At 39.4% G+C, this 19,617-nt stretch overlaps 1 protein-coding gene across 1 annotated transcript; it reads left to right on the top strand.

Moving 5' to 3' along the window:
• Positions 1 to 1,033: 1,033 nt before the first annotated feature.
• VAPA (VAMP associated protein A) lies at positions 1,034 to 12,038 on the top strand. The gene is made up of 5 exons (XM_031058858.1): positions 1,034 to 1,182; positions 3,781 to 3,884; positions 5,858 to 5,938; positions 8,275 to 8,451; positions 9,391 to 12,038. Exons 2-5 carry the CDS (start codon positions 3,783 to 3,785, stop codon positions 9,547 to 9,549), a joined length of 519 nt encoding a protein of 172 aa, XP_030914718.1. The 5' UTR covers positions 1,034 to 1,182; positions 3,781 to 3,782; the 3' UTR covers positions 9,550 to 12,038.
• The last annotated feature ends 7,579 nt before the right edge of the window (positions 12,039 to 19,617 follow it).

The following is a 19,617-nucleotide window of genomic DNA, read 5'->3' as shown; positions in this document are numbered from 1 at the left end:
GTTTGCTTTCATTGTAGTTGTTTAATGGAAAAGTTGTTGTGTTTTCAATACTGATAAAAATGATTTTGTAGTCATTTAATATGTTTAAAGAACTCTAAAGAAGGTTCTGAAAAGTTAATGTACACGTGGAATATTCTTGAATAAATTTCATGCTCATATGAAACACCATTTTTCTAGAGCCCTTGCAGTCTTGCTTTCAGATGACACAAGCATAGGGAAGATTAACGCTGCTCAGAATGCTGTGAACCTTATTTTTTGTGCTGTTACTGTGTGGCATTGCATGAAGGTGATCTCTGCTGGAATATGTGCTTTTGCAGTGTGATATTAGAATTATGCCTCTTGTCCAGACTTGGAAGGAATTCCTATCCTGAAGGTTTAACATAAATACGGTTTCAAGAGTACACTGCATTGAATACATAAATATGCAACTTCAACTACAATAGCAACTGTTGCTTTTCTGTGGATCAGTTAGAGTACATGCATAAACAGAGTATCATCTCTCTTGCTTATTTTGAATGTAAAAGCGAAGATTGATACCTTGTTCTTTTAACTCTATGGGAGGTCAGAAGCCTACCGAAGTTGAAATCTCAAGACCAGTGACTATGTTTTAGTCTCAGTGTTTTCTTTCTTTACACAATTGAAAGAGTTCCAAAGAATGGGTGACTTCTACTCCTGAAGAACAATTCAGCAAAATTTACTTTTGCATGTGACCAGTACCTTCTGGATACTTCAAATATTAAGAATGATTTGGTAGGAGTAGTATATTCATATATGAACCACTTGTGCCAGCAGCTCAAGTCTGTTGTAGTATTTAAGAGTTCTTGATTGCTGTAATGTATATTGTTACAACTAAGGTGATAGAGCGCTCTTTGCATGTAACACAGGATATGTGCCTAACAGGTGTAGGATTTAACCTGCTTTTGCCAGTTGGCAACAAGATGTATTTTAAGAGTTACTTGTACTGTATAAAGAGATTTCTTCTCCAGAGATGTGCGTATATTTTAAAAAGACCAACCTTTTTTTTTTCAGGTCCCTTTACAGATGTAGTAACTACAAATCTTAAACTACGAAATCCATCAGATAGAAAAGTATGCTTCAAAGTGAAGACCACAGCACCTCGTCGATACTGCGTGAGGCCAAACAGTGGAATTATTGACCCAGGATCATCTGTAATTGTTTCAGGTAAAAATAAATATATGCAGTTGTAGGTTAAGTGTTCTTAAGGCCTCTGATGCAGTTCCCTAATGCTCGATCCTAAAGACTGTTTGAAGTATGTCAGCTTTTTGAAACCTTTTTATTTTTAAATAGAAAGGATTCCCCTCATTAGTGTGATGGCAAGTTGATATAGAGCTGCAATGATACATGAAAAAATCCTCCATGTAGAAATACTTGTCTTTGTCACATTTATTTGTGGCTCTCAAAAGGAGGAAAAGCAAGTTGAAAATGGGCAGTGACATTAACAGTACCTTTGCCTCAGACTACTATATTCATGTTTGTATCCTGAAGTAGAACGTTCCTTGGTTGCTCTGATGTGCTTAAAGTGTAACATTTCATAGTTCATAGCATTTAAGAAAAAAATAGTTTACAATTGTATCTAGTAGTTTTTTTTCAAGAAAATGGGAAGACTGCAGATTTGGTAAATGATTTTTGTAGGTCATTCTCCTGACCGTTTTGTGGTAGAATCTCTAGAATAAGGGATATTCATTCAGGTTGTAGATATCACAGGCAATACAGATGTGAACTCCTAGATCTCCTAGGTCTAGAAAACTGATTATTTTAGAACCCTTGGAGACCTCTGTAGCAAAGCAAAAGGGAAATAAGGGAGCAATCCTCAGAGCTTTTCAGATCCACATTCTTACACCCTTTGGGAAGTTTAAGAGAAGCTGGAGAGCTGTCTTCAGGTGATATGTTCAAATGATGCAAAGAAGAACACAAAACGAGTTTATGATTGATTAAACCTTAGAGTAACTTTCCTTGTAGGAGTTTTCTAATCAGATACGATCTGTAGAATGGGGCCCTTGAAAACTTCATCATTGCTTCCCATGGGCAGTCCAGCATCTTGACTCATGGTACTTATTCACTGACTTGGGGATGAAAGATGATTTTACTGAGAATTGATTTAAGATTCAAATAGTCAAAAACTTCTTTGTTTCTGTCTTCAGCTACAACTTAGAGCCATTTTACCTTAGCTGTGTGTTTGACCTGGTATCTGGGATTTTTCCACTGGGTAGTTCAATATCACAATCAAGATCTTGCTGGCATTTCTCTTCAGGGAATTGAATAGATTGAGGGATTACATCCTGTGTTTCATAGCTATAAATTATCTTTTTAAAACTTTAAATATTTTGGTTTTTTAAATGAGTCAGTACTGGAGCTGTAAACAATACTCTGGCTTCAGGATCTCCAATAAAGGGAAACATGTCACTCGAGTCTTCAGTTGGCATGGCAGGAAGTCTTTGATGTGCCTATTTCTGTATTGCTGTATTCTCATGCAGTTATTCAGCTACAGTGACCTCAAGATGTTTTCAAGTGTCATTGTTTAGTTACAGTGATTCCACAGTACTTTTCAGAACTAAGTTCTCTTCCCCACAGAGTCAGCTTCATATTTTTGTTTTTAGGCATATAATTTCTTTTGGGTCATTTGCTAAGATAACTGCACAGATTATTTTTCTAGTGACCCACTTTATCTCATCAGTCTCTCAGCTGAATGTTTTCAGTGCTGAGTCATCTTTCATATAATTAAAAATAGATTTCTCTCATATTGTTTTGCAGAGAGAAATAACTATAGGATACTGTGGGCTGAAGCTCTTATTTTCAAAACTGAATGTTGTGATAGTGTTAGCTGTCTTCAGCCTGTTTAATGCATTGTGCTGATTCACAGCCAAGACAGTTTTTAAAATCATTGTTGGAAATGTGATTTGACAGTCATTTTAAAGAAGTCCACTGACATTTTTTAATCATTTATTACTTTTCAACTGTGAATCACTAAGTAACCTTCTTCCGCCATGTTTTTTCTTTTTTTTTTCCAGAAATACAAATTCCGTGAGAGCTGTTTTTCTTTACAATGATACTCTAAATTTACTATTTATTATCCTGTCATGTATTGTATGCTGTAAACTTGTTAATAGCAACAGCTTGTTGTTGGGTTTTTTTCATAATATACCATGTTACTCTTGTTCCTTCACAGCTTGTTACTGTTACTTGTTAATGTTTCCCCCTCTGCTTTTTCATTTTTCTAGCTCTATCATCAGTATCTCTGCCATAGCTTTCTCATTGCTATAAAATAGGTACATATAGGTAACTGTTATAGGACTCCATGTATTTTTTCTTATATTTTTCTGAAACTGCCTCTGCTTCTTTTAATTTTGTATAAAGATGTACTGAACTGAAATTCCCATTCAGTGGAAGACAGGTGTATGTACACTGCAAAGTAATTTATCTCTCCTGTTCATTGAGTCCTCATCCTCTGGTAGATCAAGTTGCAAGTCTACTCCCACATACACATATTTAGATGTAATTTTTTTTTCAGTCTCTTTTACAGGATGTTTGTTCATATTTGTATATGAAATGTCTTTTCCTATAGTAATTACAGAAATAATCATGTCAGCCACACCATACTCCGACCTCTTAGTCCCCTTTTCTACAGTGTATGCACTGCCTTTGCATTTAACTTTCAGCCCTCTATTCAATGAGGACTAAATCTGAAGTGTTGACTGTATGTACATGCTTGCTGTAGTGATTAGCTGAAGAATCACAGTTTTATTGTTTCCTTTGGAACAGTAATGCTGCAGCCTTTTGACTACGACCCAAATGAGAAGAGTAAACACAAGTTTATGGTACAAACAACCTATGCACCACCAAATATTACAGATATGGAGGCAGTGGTAAGTAGAATTGGGGTAAAATGGCTGTTGTATTTTGTTCCTTAAAAATTTTGGCTTAACTATAAACGATTCATGTTTTTGCAATTCCTTTTTGAAGAATTGGGTTTTCTCTGAACAAGGTCACCTCTTAGAACTTGCCTGTAGTGATTAACATAGAGGTTACTGAATGGAAATAGGAGTGAGTCTAAGGTAAGGTCAGTTCAGTGTTAAAATATGGGCATATTGTACCTTTATATGCAGCTAATTTAAAAGGGATAAACAGATTTAATTTAAAGGAATCAAGAGTATATTCAAACAACAAGCCTGAAGCTGTATGTAAATGGTTTCATTTGGTATGAAAAGTGTTTAAATGAAATGTTGAATGGAATTATAATGAATTAAAACATTTTCAAGACTAAGATGTCTCCCTACAAGATACCAAGTGCTGGCTAAACACAGCACAAATGATAGATTTATTTTCTGTTTTGATAGAACATGTTGTAACTTTAGTTCTTAGGCTGGGTTGGTCTGATGCAAGATCCAGAAAGAAGGTATGTAGGTTTGTGCTTGTTAGTTCAGAAGGAAGGTGCCTATTTCTGATTTTGCTGGCTGGCACCAATGGGAATGAAGCCCTCAGTTGTCAGAACATGCCTTTTAGGGTGTATGTGGACTCACATAAGTATGTCCTAAGGTGGAGGTCAATGTTGCTTCTAACTCAACAAAATATTTTAAGTAATGCCTGGGTTCACACAGGTACATTTGATGTTCACTCAAGGCAGACAAGGAGAGGGAAAACAAAGGATAAAGATGAGATTTTATAAATTGCTGAAATCCAAGAGACCTTTTGGGCTCTGTCCCCGTATGTGAAGGCAAAGACTACTGTGACATCAGTCTTCACTGGAAGCAGTGGAAAATCTTCTAGATTTTGTGAAGCTTTGGAGACATGGAATGTTAACGCTGTCTGCCTTTTTGAACTGGTTTGTTTTTCTTCATATGCTCTTGGTTATGTTTGGTAAATGAAACATGCCTGTTTGGTGAGGATATAAAAATCAGCTTCAGAAATACCTTTCAAATAGCTGCCTTCCTTTCAAATAGCTGCTTTCTTAGTGAGTTCAGGTATACAGTACTGAGAAACTGATCTTGCAGAAAATCGCTAATTGTAATTGAAAGTTACTGTATAACTAATACTGCTGGAAAAAAAAAATAGGAAGCATGTTATGGAAAACCTGAATATTTGAATCTATAACACCTGTAAGGTAACAGGAGGACCAATTAGAAAAATTGCTGCAGACTTCAAACCTGTCTCCAAGCCTTAGAATTTAAGGCAACTACATGAGGTGTGTGCTTTGAAAGTTAATTGTCAGTTGAGTAGAGAGATTCCAGCATAGTTTAGTTATTTAAATATACTGAGAACCATTAAAATTTAAATGTTTTTTATAAACAGCTTTGAAAAATTCTCTAGGCTCAAATTGTCACATGATATGCAGTAAAAGGAGAAAGTGGTTAAAAGTCTAAAATATGAAGAACTAAAGAAATTTACTCTAGAACACATGTTGAGTCACTAAAAGGTGTCTTTCAATCCTTTATTTAAAATCAGTGCTTTCAAGATGGGATACAAGCAGTGCATTTACTGAGGCATAATAGAGCTAGAACTTTTCGTTTCAAACTGACTCAGATGCTACTTGTTTCTTGTTCTGTGTTAAGAAACCACTGTATTGTCCCCTCCCCGTGTCATACAAACCTCTAATGGATCCATCCTTGCATTCAGTTTACTCTTTTTCATTTCCAGACTTGAATAACCATCTCTAGCTTTTGTTACTTCACAGCAGTGAGTGTGAACAAAAAGCATTGTTCATAAGCAAGTCTGAAAATTGCAGGGAGGGTAAGCATGCTATTCAGCTGTATAGGAGGTCAGTGCTAAGAGCAAGCCATGAACTGTTGAGATGTTTGCATAAGTCCAGCATGTTAAATAACTGTGTTAATTGATTTCTTAGTGGAAAGAAGCAAAACCTGATGAGTTGATGGACTCCAAATTGAGATGTGTGTTTGAAATGCCCAACGAAAATGATAAACTGGTAAGTAAGGAATAAGAAACTGTCATACACTGACTGGTAGGATCTCACAGAAATTTCAGGGTTTTTTTTAACTTATTTGATGTAATGACTAAATGAATTGATGGAATTTGAACTAAATTAGACAGGAAGAGTGTTCAGTATATATCTTTTTAAGGATTCACAGAATCATGGATTAGCCCAGGTTTAATGGGACCTTGAAATACCATCTGGTCCAAGAGCATGTCCCAGAGGGAGCACTCTGTCCAACCACATCTTTAAAAACTCCAGCAACGGAGAGCAGTTGCAAAAAACTATATTTTTGTTATTTTTATACTTTATAGTTTTCAGATGCAATCTCAGTTTAGTCTTGAGGGGAAGGGGATGTAGGGATTGCTTTGTAGTCAGGGATTTTGGGGTTGGTTTATTGTTTTTTCTTTCTTTTTTGAAAAGGATAATTTATGAGATGAAGGTGTAAACTTCCTAAATGTGTGTTAAACAGTAAAAATGTAAGGTTGAGCATTTATTATCAAGGCATTTAGGTACCTACTTTCTGGCTTTAATTTTATGAAGTGTGTAATGTAGTGAGAGAAATGTAATGGGCTATACAAAGCTACCTCCTTTTGTACTTCCTCCTAAGAAACCGTCCCTAGGGACAGAGGAGCTTACTCTTGAATTAAAAAGTCATCTCTTTACACTCTTAAGGGGCTTTAGGCCCTTCTAGGGCCAGCTCTTTAAGGCCATTTTTCTTAGAGTGCAAGAGCTCTCCAACCTCATGTGTAAGAAATCAAGGAAGGCAGGCCAGAAAATGGCATGGCTGAGCAAGGATCTGCTCCTTGCATTGAGTAAGAAGGCAATGCACAGCCAGTGGAAGCTGGGACATGTGACTTGGGAAGTACAGGGGTATGGTTTGGGGATGTGTAGGGGTGGGATCAGGAAAACTAAGGCACAGATGAAATGGGATGTGACAAGGGATCTGAAGAGTAACAAGAAGGGACTCCATAAGTATGGAGTATGTTAGAAAAGAAAGGACAAGGAGAGTGAACCCCCGTGATAAACAGGAAAGGAGAGCTGGTGACAACAAATACGGAGAAGGCTGAGGTACTCACTGACTTCTATGCCTCAGTCTTTTCTGGCAGTCAGGCTTGCCAGGTCTTGGGGGTTCTCATGGTTGAAAAGCTGGACATGAATCTACAGTGTGTGCTGACAGCCCAGAAAGCCAATTGCATCTGGGACTGCACCACAAGAAATGTAGCCAGCAGGTCCAGGGAGGAGATTCTCCCTCCTTCTACTCTGCCCTTGTGAGACCCTATCTGAAGTCCTGAGTGCAGCTCTGGGTTCCCTAGCATAAGAAGCATGTGGACCTGCTGGAGCAAGTCCAGAGGAGGGCCATGAAGATGCTCAGAGGGCTGGAGCACCTCTCCTTTGAAGACAGGCAGAGAGAACTGGGATTGTTCAGCCTGGAGAAGGTTCCATGGACACCTCATTGCAGCAACTTTTAACACAGGCAGATACTGATAGCACAAGGGGAAATAATTTTCAGCTAAAAGAGGAAAGATTTGGGTTAGATCTCCAGAGGAAATTCTTTGCTCAGGAAGTAGAGAGGCACTGGAACAGATTACCCAGAGAAACTGTGGATGTCGCATCCCTGAAGGTGTTCAAGGCTGTGTAGGATCAGGCTTTGAGCATCTGATCTGGTGAAAATTGTCCCTGCCTGTAGTGGGCCGAGGGGGAAGGGATTGGAACTAGATTTTCTTTGAGGTTCCTTCCCACCCAAACTATTCTATGATTGTGTGGTTTTGGGCAGAGCTGTGGGAATTAAGATAGTTAATTTTAATATTGTTCTTTTCACAGCCTTTTGTGACTCTTCAAAATTAATAATGTGTATTTCAGATGCTGTCAGACTTAATTTTCATGTTTGTGCAGCACTTTATTTTCCTTCACTAAAAGGTATTACAAGTGCAAAACATTGTGTCACACATACTTCATAGGAGTTTGTGACATGACCTGTTCTGATTTTACTTTTTGTTTCTTACTATTGTGGGATTACCTTCTTGCATTTATTTCCCCCCCAAGTTCAAATGCTCTTTGGTGTATTTTATGCCTCTTTTGAATGCCTCCTGGGTCTCAGTCTTAAACAGCTAAAATATTAATTTATGTCTCAGTAGAGCGTAGTACCAGGTAAACAGTGCTTTTTTAATACTTGAGCTAATCAGAATTGAACTGTCAGTGTGTCTCTTCAGCTTACTGTAAATATAAACCTCATTGAACTCTATTAGTAGCTTCATTGTTTCACTTTAAAGCTGTGGATGATTTTTCTTTAGATAAGTAAATTCTCAAATCATTCTTGATGTTTGCAGAATGATATAGATGCAAGCAAATCCACCCCAGTACTGAACACATCTAAGCAGGATGGACCGATGCCAAAACCACATAGTGTTTCACTTAATGACACTGAAACAAGGAAGCTCGTGGAAGAGTGCAAAAGACTTCAGGCAGAGATTATGAAGCTGACAGATGAAAATCGGCACCTGAGAGTAAGTTCTGCATCCACATTTATACTGAAGTGGCGTCACTCTTCTTGAGTGAAAGGTCTGGTTTCTAATTAAGCCAAAAGATGAATATTCCAGCAAGTAGATAAAGCTGTTAGAATGTCAAGATCAATTATGACTTAACCGTCCTATATATAATGTATATTTTGAACTTGTCAGTGATTGAGACTTTGTGATTGTCATGGAGGAGACATTGAAGGTGCAGAATTTTCTTCTTAAATTGAGTGGCCCTGTTTAAGGTTATCTTAGTTACTTGAAGTCTATGTCAAAGCTACTGAATTAGTAACTTTGTAAAAGTGCTTTATTTTTCATTGATAATGAGTGACATCTAGAGCAGTAACATTTTGTATTACAAACAGCTAGTGAACAAGAGCAATTGTTTGGCCAGAGGAGGTAAGCAAGCACTACTTTCTTATACCTTTATGTAAAGGTGTCTTTTCAGTGACCAGTAACTAGTCAATACATGACTTTGTGTCTTTTCTATACATTTCCTTTTGGAACAGTTCTGACAATTTCATTTGCCATGGTAGCCTTTTAAAGAATTATGATAATATGATATCTCCACACCTGTTACTCTGATGACACTGACACTAAACAAAGCAGATATTTCTCCTTAACAATAAAGAATTACTGCTATTTAATTTTGACACATATTAAGTAAGAGCAGAATGCTTCATTGGGCCTAGCAAGATTTTTTGTATTTTTTTTAAGCAGAGAGACTAGTGAATTGAAGTCCTTATTTAAAATATGGTTTTATATGTTCATGTTTTGGATTTTGATGTGATGTAATTTTGTATGTCTTGGGGTTTTTTTTTAAACTTTATTTAAATATTCACCAGTAAATCTGGCCTTTTGAGTTCAGCTTTTACTGTCCTGGTGATGTATTTATGTTTCTTTTCCATCTGTGTTTTTTCTTCCCCTCAGGATGAAGGCTTGAGGCTCAGAAAGGTAGCACACTCGGATAAATCTGGATCACCCGCAGCTTTGGCCCTCAGAGATAATGGCTCTAATTCTCTTCCTTCACTTCTTGTTGTAATTGCAGCCATTTTCATTGGATTCTTTCTAGGGAAGTTCATCTTGTAGAAAGAATGAGTGAGAGAAGCATGCAAAACTGCAGCTTCCTTTTTTTTTTTTTTTTGTTTCTGTTTTTTTTTTGTTTTGTTTTGTTTTCTCTTGGCCAGAAAAAGGTTTGTTTACCTACCACATCATGGGTAGTATGGCCCGAGTGGCCGTTCTTGTGTACAGCATCATAACAGGCTTTGCCTTTAATGATCTCGCACGGTTAGAAAACACAATCTGAAAAGACAAACTGTTCAGCTGCTGGACAAAATTGTACATTCAGTCATCAATAGCAGGTATCAGTTGCACAGTCAGTCCTTTATGAAAATTCATAAATAAAGAATTGTTCTTTCTTTCTGTGGTTTTAATAAGAATTCGAAAATTGTTCAGAGTCTTGTAAATGTTATTTTAATAATCCTTTAAAATTTTATCTGTTGCTGTTACCTCTTGACAAATGATTTATTAGATTGCTAATCCCACTCATTCAGGAATATGACAAGAGGTATTCTGGGGGAAATGGTGCCTCTTACTGTGTAAATTTTCTCCTTACCTTACTTTGCTAATATCATGGCAGAATTTCTTTCTTATTCCTTGTGAGGCATTGTTGAGAGTTCTTCATCCTTAACAGTCCTGTCCCATAATATTTAACATGACAAAAGAAATAAAATTGTTAACAGATTTTTCTGCTGGGTAGCCTGTTTGTGTGTGTCGTGCTTTTAGAGGGGATTCTTAACAAGTTCATTGTTCATGGTAATTTGCTACTTGTAACAAATGGCTACTTTGAAGTTTATTTGCTTAAGTCTCTGGCTTTGACTGTTGTAATTGAAGCTTGGGAAAGAAAAAAAAAAAAGGTTTCCATTCCATTTGTTTAAAAAAATGAACTGTTTTCTGGCTGCTTTCAGCTACAAAGAAGATGGTTATCAAACTTGTTTTGGGACAGAATAATTTGGATATCCAGCAGGTGCAAATGCCAGACATGAATGTTTTCAATATATTAACAATTTGCTTGGATTGTGCAGGAGTGTAATAATCAACCTTCTGTTCCATCTTTGGATCTTCTGGGTGTCTTCCAGGAGTCAACATTATTCTTTGATTTCTTAAGGGTACTTAATTCACATATATTAACTTACTCAGTTTATAATTCTGTCTTAGCAGAAACTAAAAAATGCAAGTTGAAGATTCAGACACCTGTAGTGAATTCCATGATGCAGAAGAGTTGATGTTCGCTGAGTTGCTTACCTTTGGCTCAGTTGCTCACCTTTGGGAAATAAAAATCATTTTATGCAACTCTACCTTGTTTTAACCATGTATAGCTAAGTTTTAAAAAATGAATTTTTGGGGTCTGAAATGCTTCCCTGCACTTAATCTTACGTCTTGCCTCATCTCTGAATATGTCATAAAAACGAACAGTAGTATTGAAACGAAATATTATCTGTACTTCTGAGTAAGCATAATCCAATACAGGGAATTACTTGTAAACTTGAAAAATTGTGAAAGAGGTATACTCCTGTAAGCAAAATTGTGTATGCTCTTGGACAGCTTGACTTGATGTGGTGCAGCTAAGTGTGTTAGACCTTGGTATGTGCACACCTTATGTAGCTGAGAAGAATGTTCTGGGAAAGATGTACATTATCTTGGTTGCCTTTGATTTCTACTGCTTTTTTTTTTTCAATTACATCATGTTCTGTCATAGCTCTCTGTGATAAACTTTTTTTATAAAATCTTGCACATGTACAAGGAAGATGATGGAGAAAATGCAAATACTGCTTATCTTTTCACTTAAGCATGCAAGCACTGATGTTTCCAATTACTTGTTCCAGTGTCTGCATTCAAGTCTCCTTCCATCCCAGTGACTGGAAAAAAAATGTGTTAAGGTTTTGATTATTTTGGTTCCGCTGGTTCAGAATGGTGTATTTCTTCTGATTTTTTTCTCTAACAGAACATTTCCACATCAAACTTTCATAGCCTGTTCCAAACTGATTACGTGGAAAATAACGAAAGCAATATTGTGCAGGATGTAGTTTGCTTCAGATAGAGCAGTTTTTCCTGCATTGAAGGGAGAAAAACCACACAAAACACTCTGGAAGATCTTAAAATGTTTACAGCATGGTGTGCGGAGGTTTTCCAAGGTGCTAGCACTTAGAGGACTTAAAACCAGAAAAAAAGTCAATGCTCAATGCAGCTGACTCAGGTTTTGATATCTTGCAGCAGAAATATGGTAAAAGTAATGATAAAATCAGAGTGAAATAACTTTTTTTCATAAATAAGAAAAAAAATTGATGGTAGAACTTGGGTCGTGGTTTAAGTGATGCTTTCAAGTGTGCAGCGCTCTTGTAACCAGAGTTCTCAGTAATGCTCTAAGGAGACTGTCTTGGTTTCCCGTAGTCCCTTCATAGCTGTATATAAAATGTAATGCTAAAACTATTTTGCTCTCAGGAGTCACTTTGGATGAGATCAGCTGTATTCAATGAATTATGTAATATGGATTAAATTGTTTGTCTTTGTTCCTGAAATGGTTAGAACTTCTTGCTTTGTCTGCCTGCTTACTCGTGTATGTAAGCACAGGGAAATACAGTCTCTTCACCTGCTCCTGGTGAGAGGAGCAGACCATGATGCCCATAAAGTTGTGTCAGGGTAAATGCCTAATTTCAGTTAAATACACATTGCAGGTTGCTCATCTGATTTCTGAAAAGGGCAAGATGATACAAGTATACAATATCAAAGTAGTTATATAAAAATTTTTATGAATATAGCACTTTAAAAAAGAGTAGTATGGTTCAGGGGGGAAAAAATATAGCTAACTAGAAGATACAGCTGCTGTAGTAATTCTGGGCACCAAATTTAACCCACTTTAAAAAAAAGATATATAAAGTTCATTTAAGAAAAAGTTATTTGTATCAATGCACAAGTTACTTGTGTGTTTCTATTCATTCTCTAAAAGCTGTTTACAGACACTATTGCCCTGGCTTGCATGTTTCTGCTGCTATGTTTGAAGCCAACTTACTTAAAAGAAGCAACCAAACATTAGCTTGGAACTTCATTATCCTCCTGGGAGGAGGGAGGGTGGAGGGAGGAGTTGAAGGGTGACATTTTGCCAAAGGGGAAAAGACAAAGTCAATAAGCAAAACTTATCTTTCAGGCCTTCTTCAAAGTTATTAAAGGTTGAAGTGTTAATAAACTATTAAAAATGTAGCAGTGTCCTTTTTATTTTGGAACTTCTCCCTGACTCCATTCTCTGGACTGCTGCTAGAGAAGAAGTGTATCTGGTCCCATGGGTGGTGTTACTGCCCTGCTCTGAGTTCTGCTGGTAAATGGCGAGAGGCTGTCTTGGATGAAGAGTCAGTGTTGGAGTGAAGAACGGGTGCCTTGATCCAGGCAGCACTGGGGATGCTGATGGGTCTATCAGATTTATAAGAATCATCTTGACAAATTTTCCTTTTGTGAGTCCACTGGTTTTTATGTGTGAATTGACTTGCTGGAGCAAATACTTGTTTCAGTCTATAGCAAAAGATGAAACAAGTGCTACGCAGTTACACAGCAACCCTAATAAATAAATAAATAAATAACACTGCAATGCCCTCCTCTCCAAGTTTGCAGGTGCGATTGAAGTTCTGTAGCCTGTCTTTTTAGCCGTATTGCTGTGAAGGTTGGAGTCCACTGCCTTGCCTGCTACTCTGGTTCCTGTGGAATGGCTTTTGGGGGGTGTCCTGGAAGGCCCATCTGGATGTAGCACTTGCCACTGCTGCTAAGGAGCCTCTGTCTTGGCTGATCCTGAGCTTCTGTGGCAGCTTTAGAGTGGTGGCACATTGGAGTGTTGGACAAGAGGGGGAGCTAAATGCAGGAGTCAGTTTTCACAAGGGTTTGAGCTCCTTCCTGTGGGAAGTACTGAAACTAATGATGATAAAGTGAAGTAGGTTATTTCTTGTCCAAATGTGTTTCCCAGGCACACAGAAATAGTGTAACCAAGTGTCTGATTGAAGTTGGTCTGTTGTGTTTTTCTGTTTCAATGTGTGTTAGGTATGTTGGGGAATTGCTGATTCTGACAGGGCTGCATAAGCAGAGGTAGTGCTGGTGTCACCTATTATTTATTTGCCCTGTATGTGACAAATGATCATGTAGAACAGAGGTCTTGTGCAAAGACAAAACAGTTGATTCTCATCTTCTATCTGGCATTGTCATTACTGCCAGGGGGTGGTAAGGTCCTCATTTGCTGTGCCTCATTTGCTGGGAGAAGAGTTTATGTGTTTGTATGGGGAACTAGATCTGGAAACTGCTTTGGATGAAATTACTGTTTCATCCACTACAAATTATGTTTTAACTGAATCCTGGTATAAGCATGCAGTGCCCCAGTGCAGTGCCATTTTATTTAAAACTTGGTACCAGTGTATGTCATGTTGGTAACACTGCCAGCAGGGTATTGAATCTGTGTACTGCAGCTACTCTTCTGCTGGCAGTGGTGGAAGGCTGATGTCCTCCCTCTTCCTTAGAAAAGACTTAAAAGATGTTTGTGGTAACCAGGCACAGAGTTATGAGACAGACATCCATAATTACAGTGAAGCAGTCTGAGCTCAAGCAGGTGAAATAAGTGAAACAGTAATTGAAGGGTGGCTGAAATAGTTATTGTTACCTTTTGAATTGGTTGATAAGAAAAAAAGCACTGTAAGTTTTTTTTTGTTTAGTTGTGGTGGTTTGTTCTTTTTTTTTTTTTTTTTTTAAGTTAGACTACTGATCATCCAAGTTCTGCAAGGGAAAAAAACCCTAATGATCAACCAACCAACAAATTGCCATAGTTTAGGAGTAATTATTTCAGGATTTTATGGAAAATTTTTACTAATATTGGTGCAGGCTCACATGCAAAGATGAATTTAGAGAGACTGCTACTGGGGATCAGTATCTAGGCTTTTCTCATGGTGGGTAATAGTTAAATAGCAGTCTTTGTGAATGTCTTGGTCTGTCTTGTCAAGGATGGGTTATCCTGGCTTTTGAGATAGGGAAACTGAGGCATGAGTGTTGGCATGAGGCAAATGACTAGGTAGTTTAAGCACAGCCCTTATTTTCTAGCATACATTCTATCCTGTTTCTCATCAAGTATTCCTTTAGCCATGTCCAAGTCTTTTTTTTTTTGTTTGTTGGATTTCAAAAATGCTGCTTCATGTTGCTTAGACATCTGTAATAGTCTTTTGAAGCAGCTTCCTAAAGACTTAGCTGTTGCTTTGTCTGTTCATGAAGCCAAGTGTTGAACACAGAAAACAGCTAACTGTTAGGTGTTTAGAAGTGGAATGTGCTCACTGGGATTATAATGCCTGACCTCAGCTGAAGATAGTTGAGGGGGGGGAAAAAGGAAAAAATATGCTAAGCATTTGGATGTGTTGTGTTTGTAGTCCTGAAACATAAAAGTCAGTCTGTGTTGCAAAAGACTTCTGTGGAGCCAGTGCTGTTTGCACTTAACAAGTAAAAGAAAGCAAACTGTCCTAAATGCGTACGGCTGCCCTGTTGGTGGGGATATATATTGTTGCATTGGGTTTCCCTGGCAAGGCTTTGGTAGTGGGGGGGCGGCAGGGGTGGCTTCTGTGAGAAGCTGCTAGAAGCTTCCCTGGTGTCCCACAGACCCAATGCCAGCTGGCTCCACAATAGGTCTAACACTGGTGAGTCAGTGATGGTGGTAGTGACTCTGGGGTAACATGGCTATGCAGGGGAAGAGGGTACTGCCCAAGAGCAGATTGCAGCCAGAGTGGAGACTATGTGCGAGAAAGAGCCCTGCAGACACCTGGTCAGTGAAGAAGGAGGGCAGGAGCTGCTCCTGCAGGGACACTCCTGCAGCCTGTGGGGCAGCCCCCAGTGAAGCAGCTGTGCCTCTGCAGCTCATGGGGGTTCACAGGGATGCAGAAATCCACCTGCAGCCCATGGAGGACCCCACGCTGGAGCAGGTGGATGCTTGAAGAGGCTGTGACCTTGTGGGAAACCTGCAGTGGAGCAGGTTCCTGGCAGGACCTATGGACCCATGGAGAGAGCAGCCAATGCTGAAGGTTGTCTGGCAGCACTTGTGACCATGCTAGAGCAGTCTGCTGCTGGAGAAGTACACCTTGTGGAAGGGAGCTATGTTGGAGCAGTTTGTGAAGAACTGCAGCCCATGCATGGAAAGGACACATGTTAGAGAAATTTGTGAAGGACTGTCTCATAGGAGGGACCCCATGCTGGAAAGAGTGTGTGAATCCTTCCTTGAAGAAGGAGTGCAGAGACAATGTGTGATGAACTGATCACAACCTCCATTCCCTATCCCCCTGCACTGTTTGGAGGGAGAGGAAATGAGGAATAAAATCAAGCCTGAGAAGAGAAGAAGGGTGGAGGGAAGGTGTTATAAAATTTGGGTTTTTTTTTTTCATTATCCTACACTGATGTGGTTGGCAATAATTTGCCCAAATAGTCTGTTTTGCCCATGATGGTAATTGGTGAGTGACCTCTACCTGTCCTTATCTTAACCCATGAGCCTTTCATTGTATTTTCTCTCTGAGAGGAGTGATAGTACAGCTTTGGTCAGCATCTGACATCCAGCCATGGTCAACTCACCACAACTGCTCTTCCCATAGAAGTGTTTTTCCTTTGCTGCTTTGATAGCCCAAGCACAGATGATACAGACAGATACTTCAGCACTTCTTTTTTAAAAAAGGCACTTCTTTTTTTAAAAAATGAAACATGTTTGACTCTTGCCAGCAAAGATGCTCCAGAATCCATCTGACTCAGAGGTTAAGCCCACTGATGTGTTTTCACTCAAAATTAGTAAATGTTTCTATTACTGCTCTTCAGACTGCAGTAGATTTCTGCACAAGTATGAAGGTTGGTCTGAGGAATGTTAGTAATGAGAATAGAATAATTATCTCTGTTTCTTAATGCTTAAGAGACATTACTTTAAATTCTTGTGTAGTTTATGGAACCATGTTATGAAAAGGCTTAGGAAGAAAGTCTACAGAAAACAAAACCTGAGCTTTGGGCCCAGCCCTCTGGAACTACAGTCAGAAGTACTAAGAGTGCTGCTTTGATAATGAAGTGAGTGGTTCTTAGAAGAAGGAGAAGCTTATCTAGTGGCTATTTTTCACTGCTTGCCTTAATCTTCTCTGGTTAGTTTAAAATGTTGAAGTAAAAACTACGAGATATGTGTCCCACACCTCAGGAATGGTTGGTGTCAAGCGAAGAAAATCAGAGTATGGTAGGAAGAGATGGCCATGACAAAAGCAAGGGGGACTGCATCAGAAGTGGCTTTGTAGTCCCAGGACGCCTGGACTGTTAGAAAGGTCTGTATGTGCTGCCTTCTCTCCAGACATATGCTGGGAACTGCCATGCCTTCTCTAGGCATGGGGATTTCTCTCCAACTTTAGGGTGTAAAGCCTCAAACATGGTGGTTGCCCTTGTAAACAGGAGAATTCCAGGAGAAGGATTTTCATTTTATTCATTCCCAGGATTGTCTAACCTCAGATTTCCAGTGCAGCCTTCAGCTTCATGGCAGTGCTTTCTGACTGCACTGAATACCTTGAAATACTTTAGCCCTTGGGCCTCTCATTTCACATCCCAGCTTCAAGAAAATGAGAACAGATTGCCTTCCTGATTAGGTGAAATAATCTCTTCATCCTGCCTCCACAGGAACCAGGTTACAATGGCAAAGGAAGGTCAATGTATTTGTGGAAAAACCTGACTTAAAAGAGACAAGATTTATGTGATTGCAGCATTTTAATGCTGCTGTTCCCTGTGTGAATTTGAAATCTAGTTCAAGCCGCATTTGATAGAGAGGTGTATGTTTCACAGATACCAATTACCTCCAATTAAAGGAAGATTAGAGCTCGGATGAAAGACATTTAAATTGAGTCTCCCAGCCTGGGCAAGCCTGCGTGGCAAGCTGGAAAGATACTGGTTCTTCTTGCTGCTGTTGGCATCCTTGCCAAGCTGTGGGCATGGGTGCAGATCAAACACCCTGGCAGCTGCTGGTGGTGGCCCTGCTCTTGTCAGCAATGGGCTGAGAGATGTGTGGGCTACAAGGGAGCAGGTTGGCAGGAGCAGTGGGGGCAAGAGCTGTCACCAGACTAAGCTCATGGAGGGGGTGTGGAGGTGAGACTGCTTCATCTACCGGGGAGTGGGAATGGGTGACCCAAGAAACCTGCCAAGAAATGGGCTGAAAAATGCTAAAAATTGGAAGAAAGTATAATCCTGGATGTTAGCATCCTCACTGCTCTGCTCAGGCACTTCAGAAACACTAATGGTTCAGTGATTGCAAAGAGATCAGAGGAGTCTCCTGTTCAGAGTAGCCAAAACTGAGCTCAAAGCTCCTTGTAGATCAGAGCTTTTTTATAAATTCTGGGTTTCTAAATCCACTTTGTGAGGTGCGTAAAGGTTGCATTTGTGGAAGTAGAGGTTTGGAAATGAAGCAGCTAATCAAAACTAAACCAGCAGTATATGGAAGGGACGTCCTGATTTCCTTGGCTACTGCTCAGGGAGAGCAGCAGGAAACAGCAGTGTGTGACCAGAGTCCTCTGGTGCTCTGCTCACACAACACAGCACATTAGGTGAGCCACACCAGCAGTAGCTGCCCTGTGTGCAGGCATGACAAGGGGGTTATGCAAAACCATTTTTTGTGTCTGTGTATGTTCATGTCTACATCAGAGTCTGGGGTGCCTGTATGTGGGCTGGTGGTTGCAGCAGACTGGCTTTCGAAAGGGCTTTGCATTGTATCATGCGTTTGTAATTGCTCCAGTTGCCTCTAATCCATTTTCTTCCTTCAGCTGCTCCTAATCTTTGAGTTACTTTAATACTGCTGATCTTGAGGGTGGCTGCGTGCAAACACACTTCCTTGTTGCCAAATTGGAGCCATCTCATCTGAAACCCTCTGAAGTGCACTCTGACCCTCTGCAAGTATTGAGACCTTCAAAGAGAAACATGAGTCTTAAGCAGGAGAAGGCTCTCACACACCTGAATTTCCAACATCCAGGAGCAATTGCTACTGCTTTTGTGTAGTGCACAGGTCTCTGCTGTAAATGCAAAAGTATTTTATATTTAAGTAATTTAAAGATAGATTTTTTTACAGGAGATCCTTCCTGGTCTCATGCCTGATGGCCCCTAAGTCCTGGATGCTCCCTTCTGTGTCGCTATACATGGATAGTTATCTCCTAATCATGGAAACTAAAGCACTTGCTTTTATAACAGGGTGAGACAATTATACTTTAAGATTTAAAATTATAGTGTATCTGTCAAAATTCTGTAATTCTACCCCATATTTAGTGTATTTGAGAGTTTATCCAGCTCTTAATTTTAATTGAGTGTGTGATACTTCTCATTAAAAATGTCAGTAATTCCCTGGATAAAGTACTTTCACATGTGCTGCGTATGTATCCTTACAATTTTCGGTTGGTACCTATGTGTACATTTCTGGCCAGATTTTGAATATGGACAGATGGTGATATGTTGGGGCAATGCAAGGCTGCCAGTTTAGTAACAGTATTTTCCTTCTATGGAAAACGCATAAATGCAGAACTGATTGGTAGAGCTTAGGCCGTGTAACCATTTCTCCTGTATTTCCTTGCAGAGTGTAGAAAAGGGAATTGTTTAGTGCATAGGTTCAGCAAATTTTGCCCTGATCATATGGCACTGGGCATGCAAGGAGGGCTTCAATGAAGGCTGCAGGGGCAAAGCTTCATTTTGGCATTTCCTAGCCTTTGAAAGCGTATCTTCACATTTTTCTGAGTGCAATTCCTGATTTCTTTTATCACTGCTGCTCCCATGGATGGTGCGCCCCTCTGGTAAGAAGACAGCATCATGCATCATGTGGAATAAAATTGTAGCGTTAGTCTGAGCCTCAGGAAAAACTTGTGAACTGGCTTTAAGAGATGGATGCTTTATTTTCTGTACGCTAAAACCACGGCCTCTGTAGAGAAACTGGCTTTGTTACTCATTCAGGTTTTCTGGATTTTTTTTTTTTTTTCGCTGCTTGTGCTCGAGAAAGCGGACAGGGTCTGATGGCTTGGCAGGGTTTGAGCCCCGCTCCCCTCTCCCTCGCCGTGTTCCCGCTGGATTTTGGCGGGAGGACGCGGTGAGGGGAACCGGTGTCCC

The sequence above is a fragment of the Geospiza fortis genome, unplaced genomic scaffold (assembly GCF_000277835.1).
Source record: "Geospiza fortis unplaced genomic scaffold, GeoFor_1.0 scaffold100, whole genome shotgun sequence".
In the NCBI taxonomy this organism is placed as follows: Eukaryota; Metazoa; Chordata; class Aves; order Passeriformes; family Thraupidae; genus Geospiza; species Geospiza fortis.
Note: the sequence above shows the minus strand (reverse complement) of the source record. Positions and strands in the feature narration are given on the sequence as shown.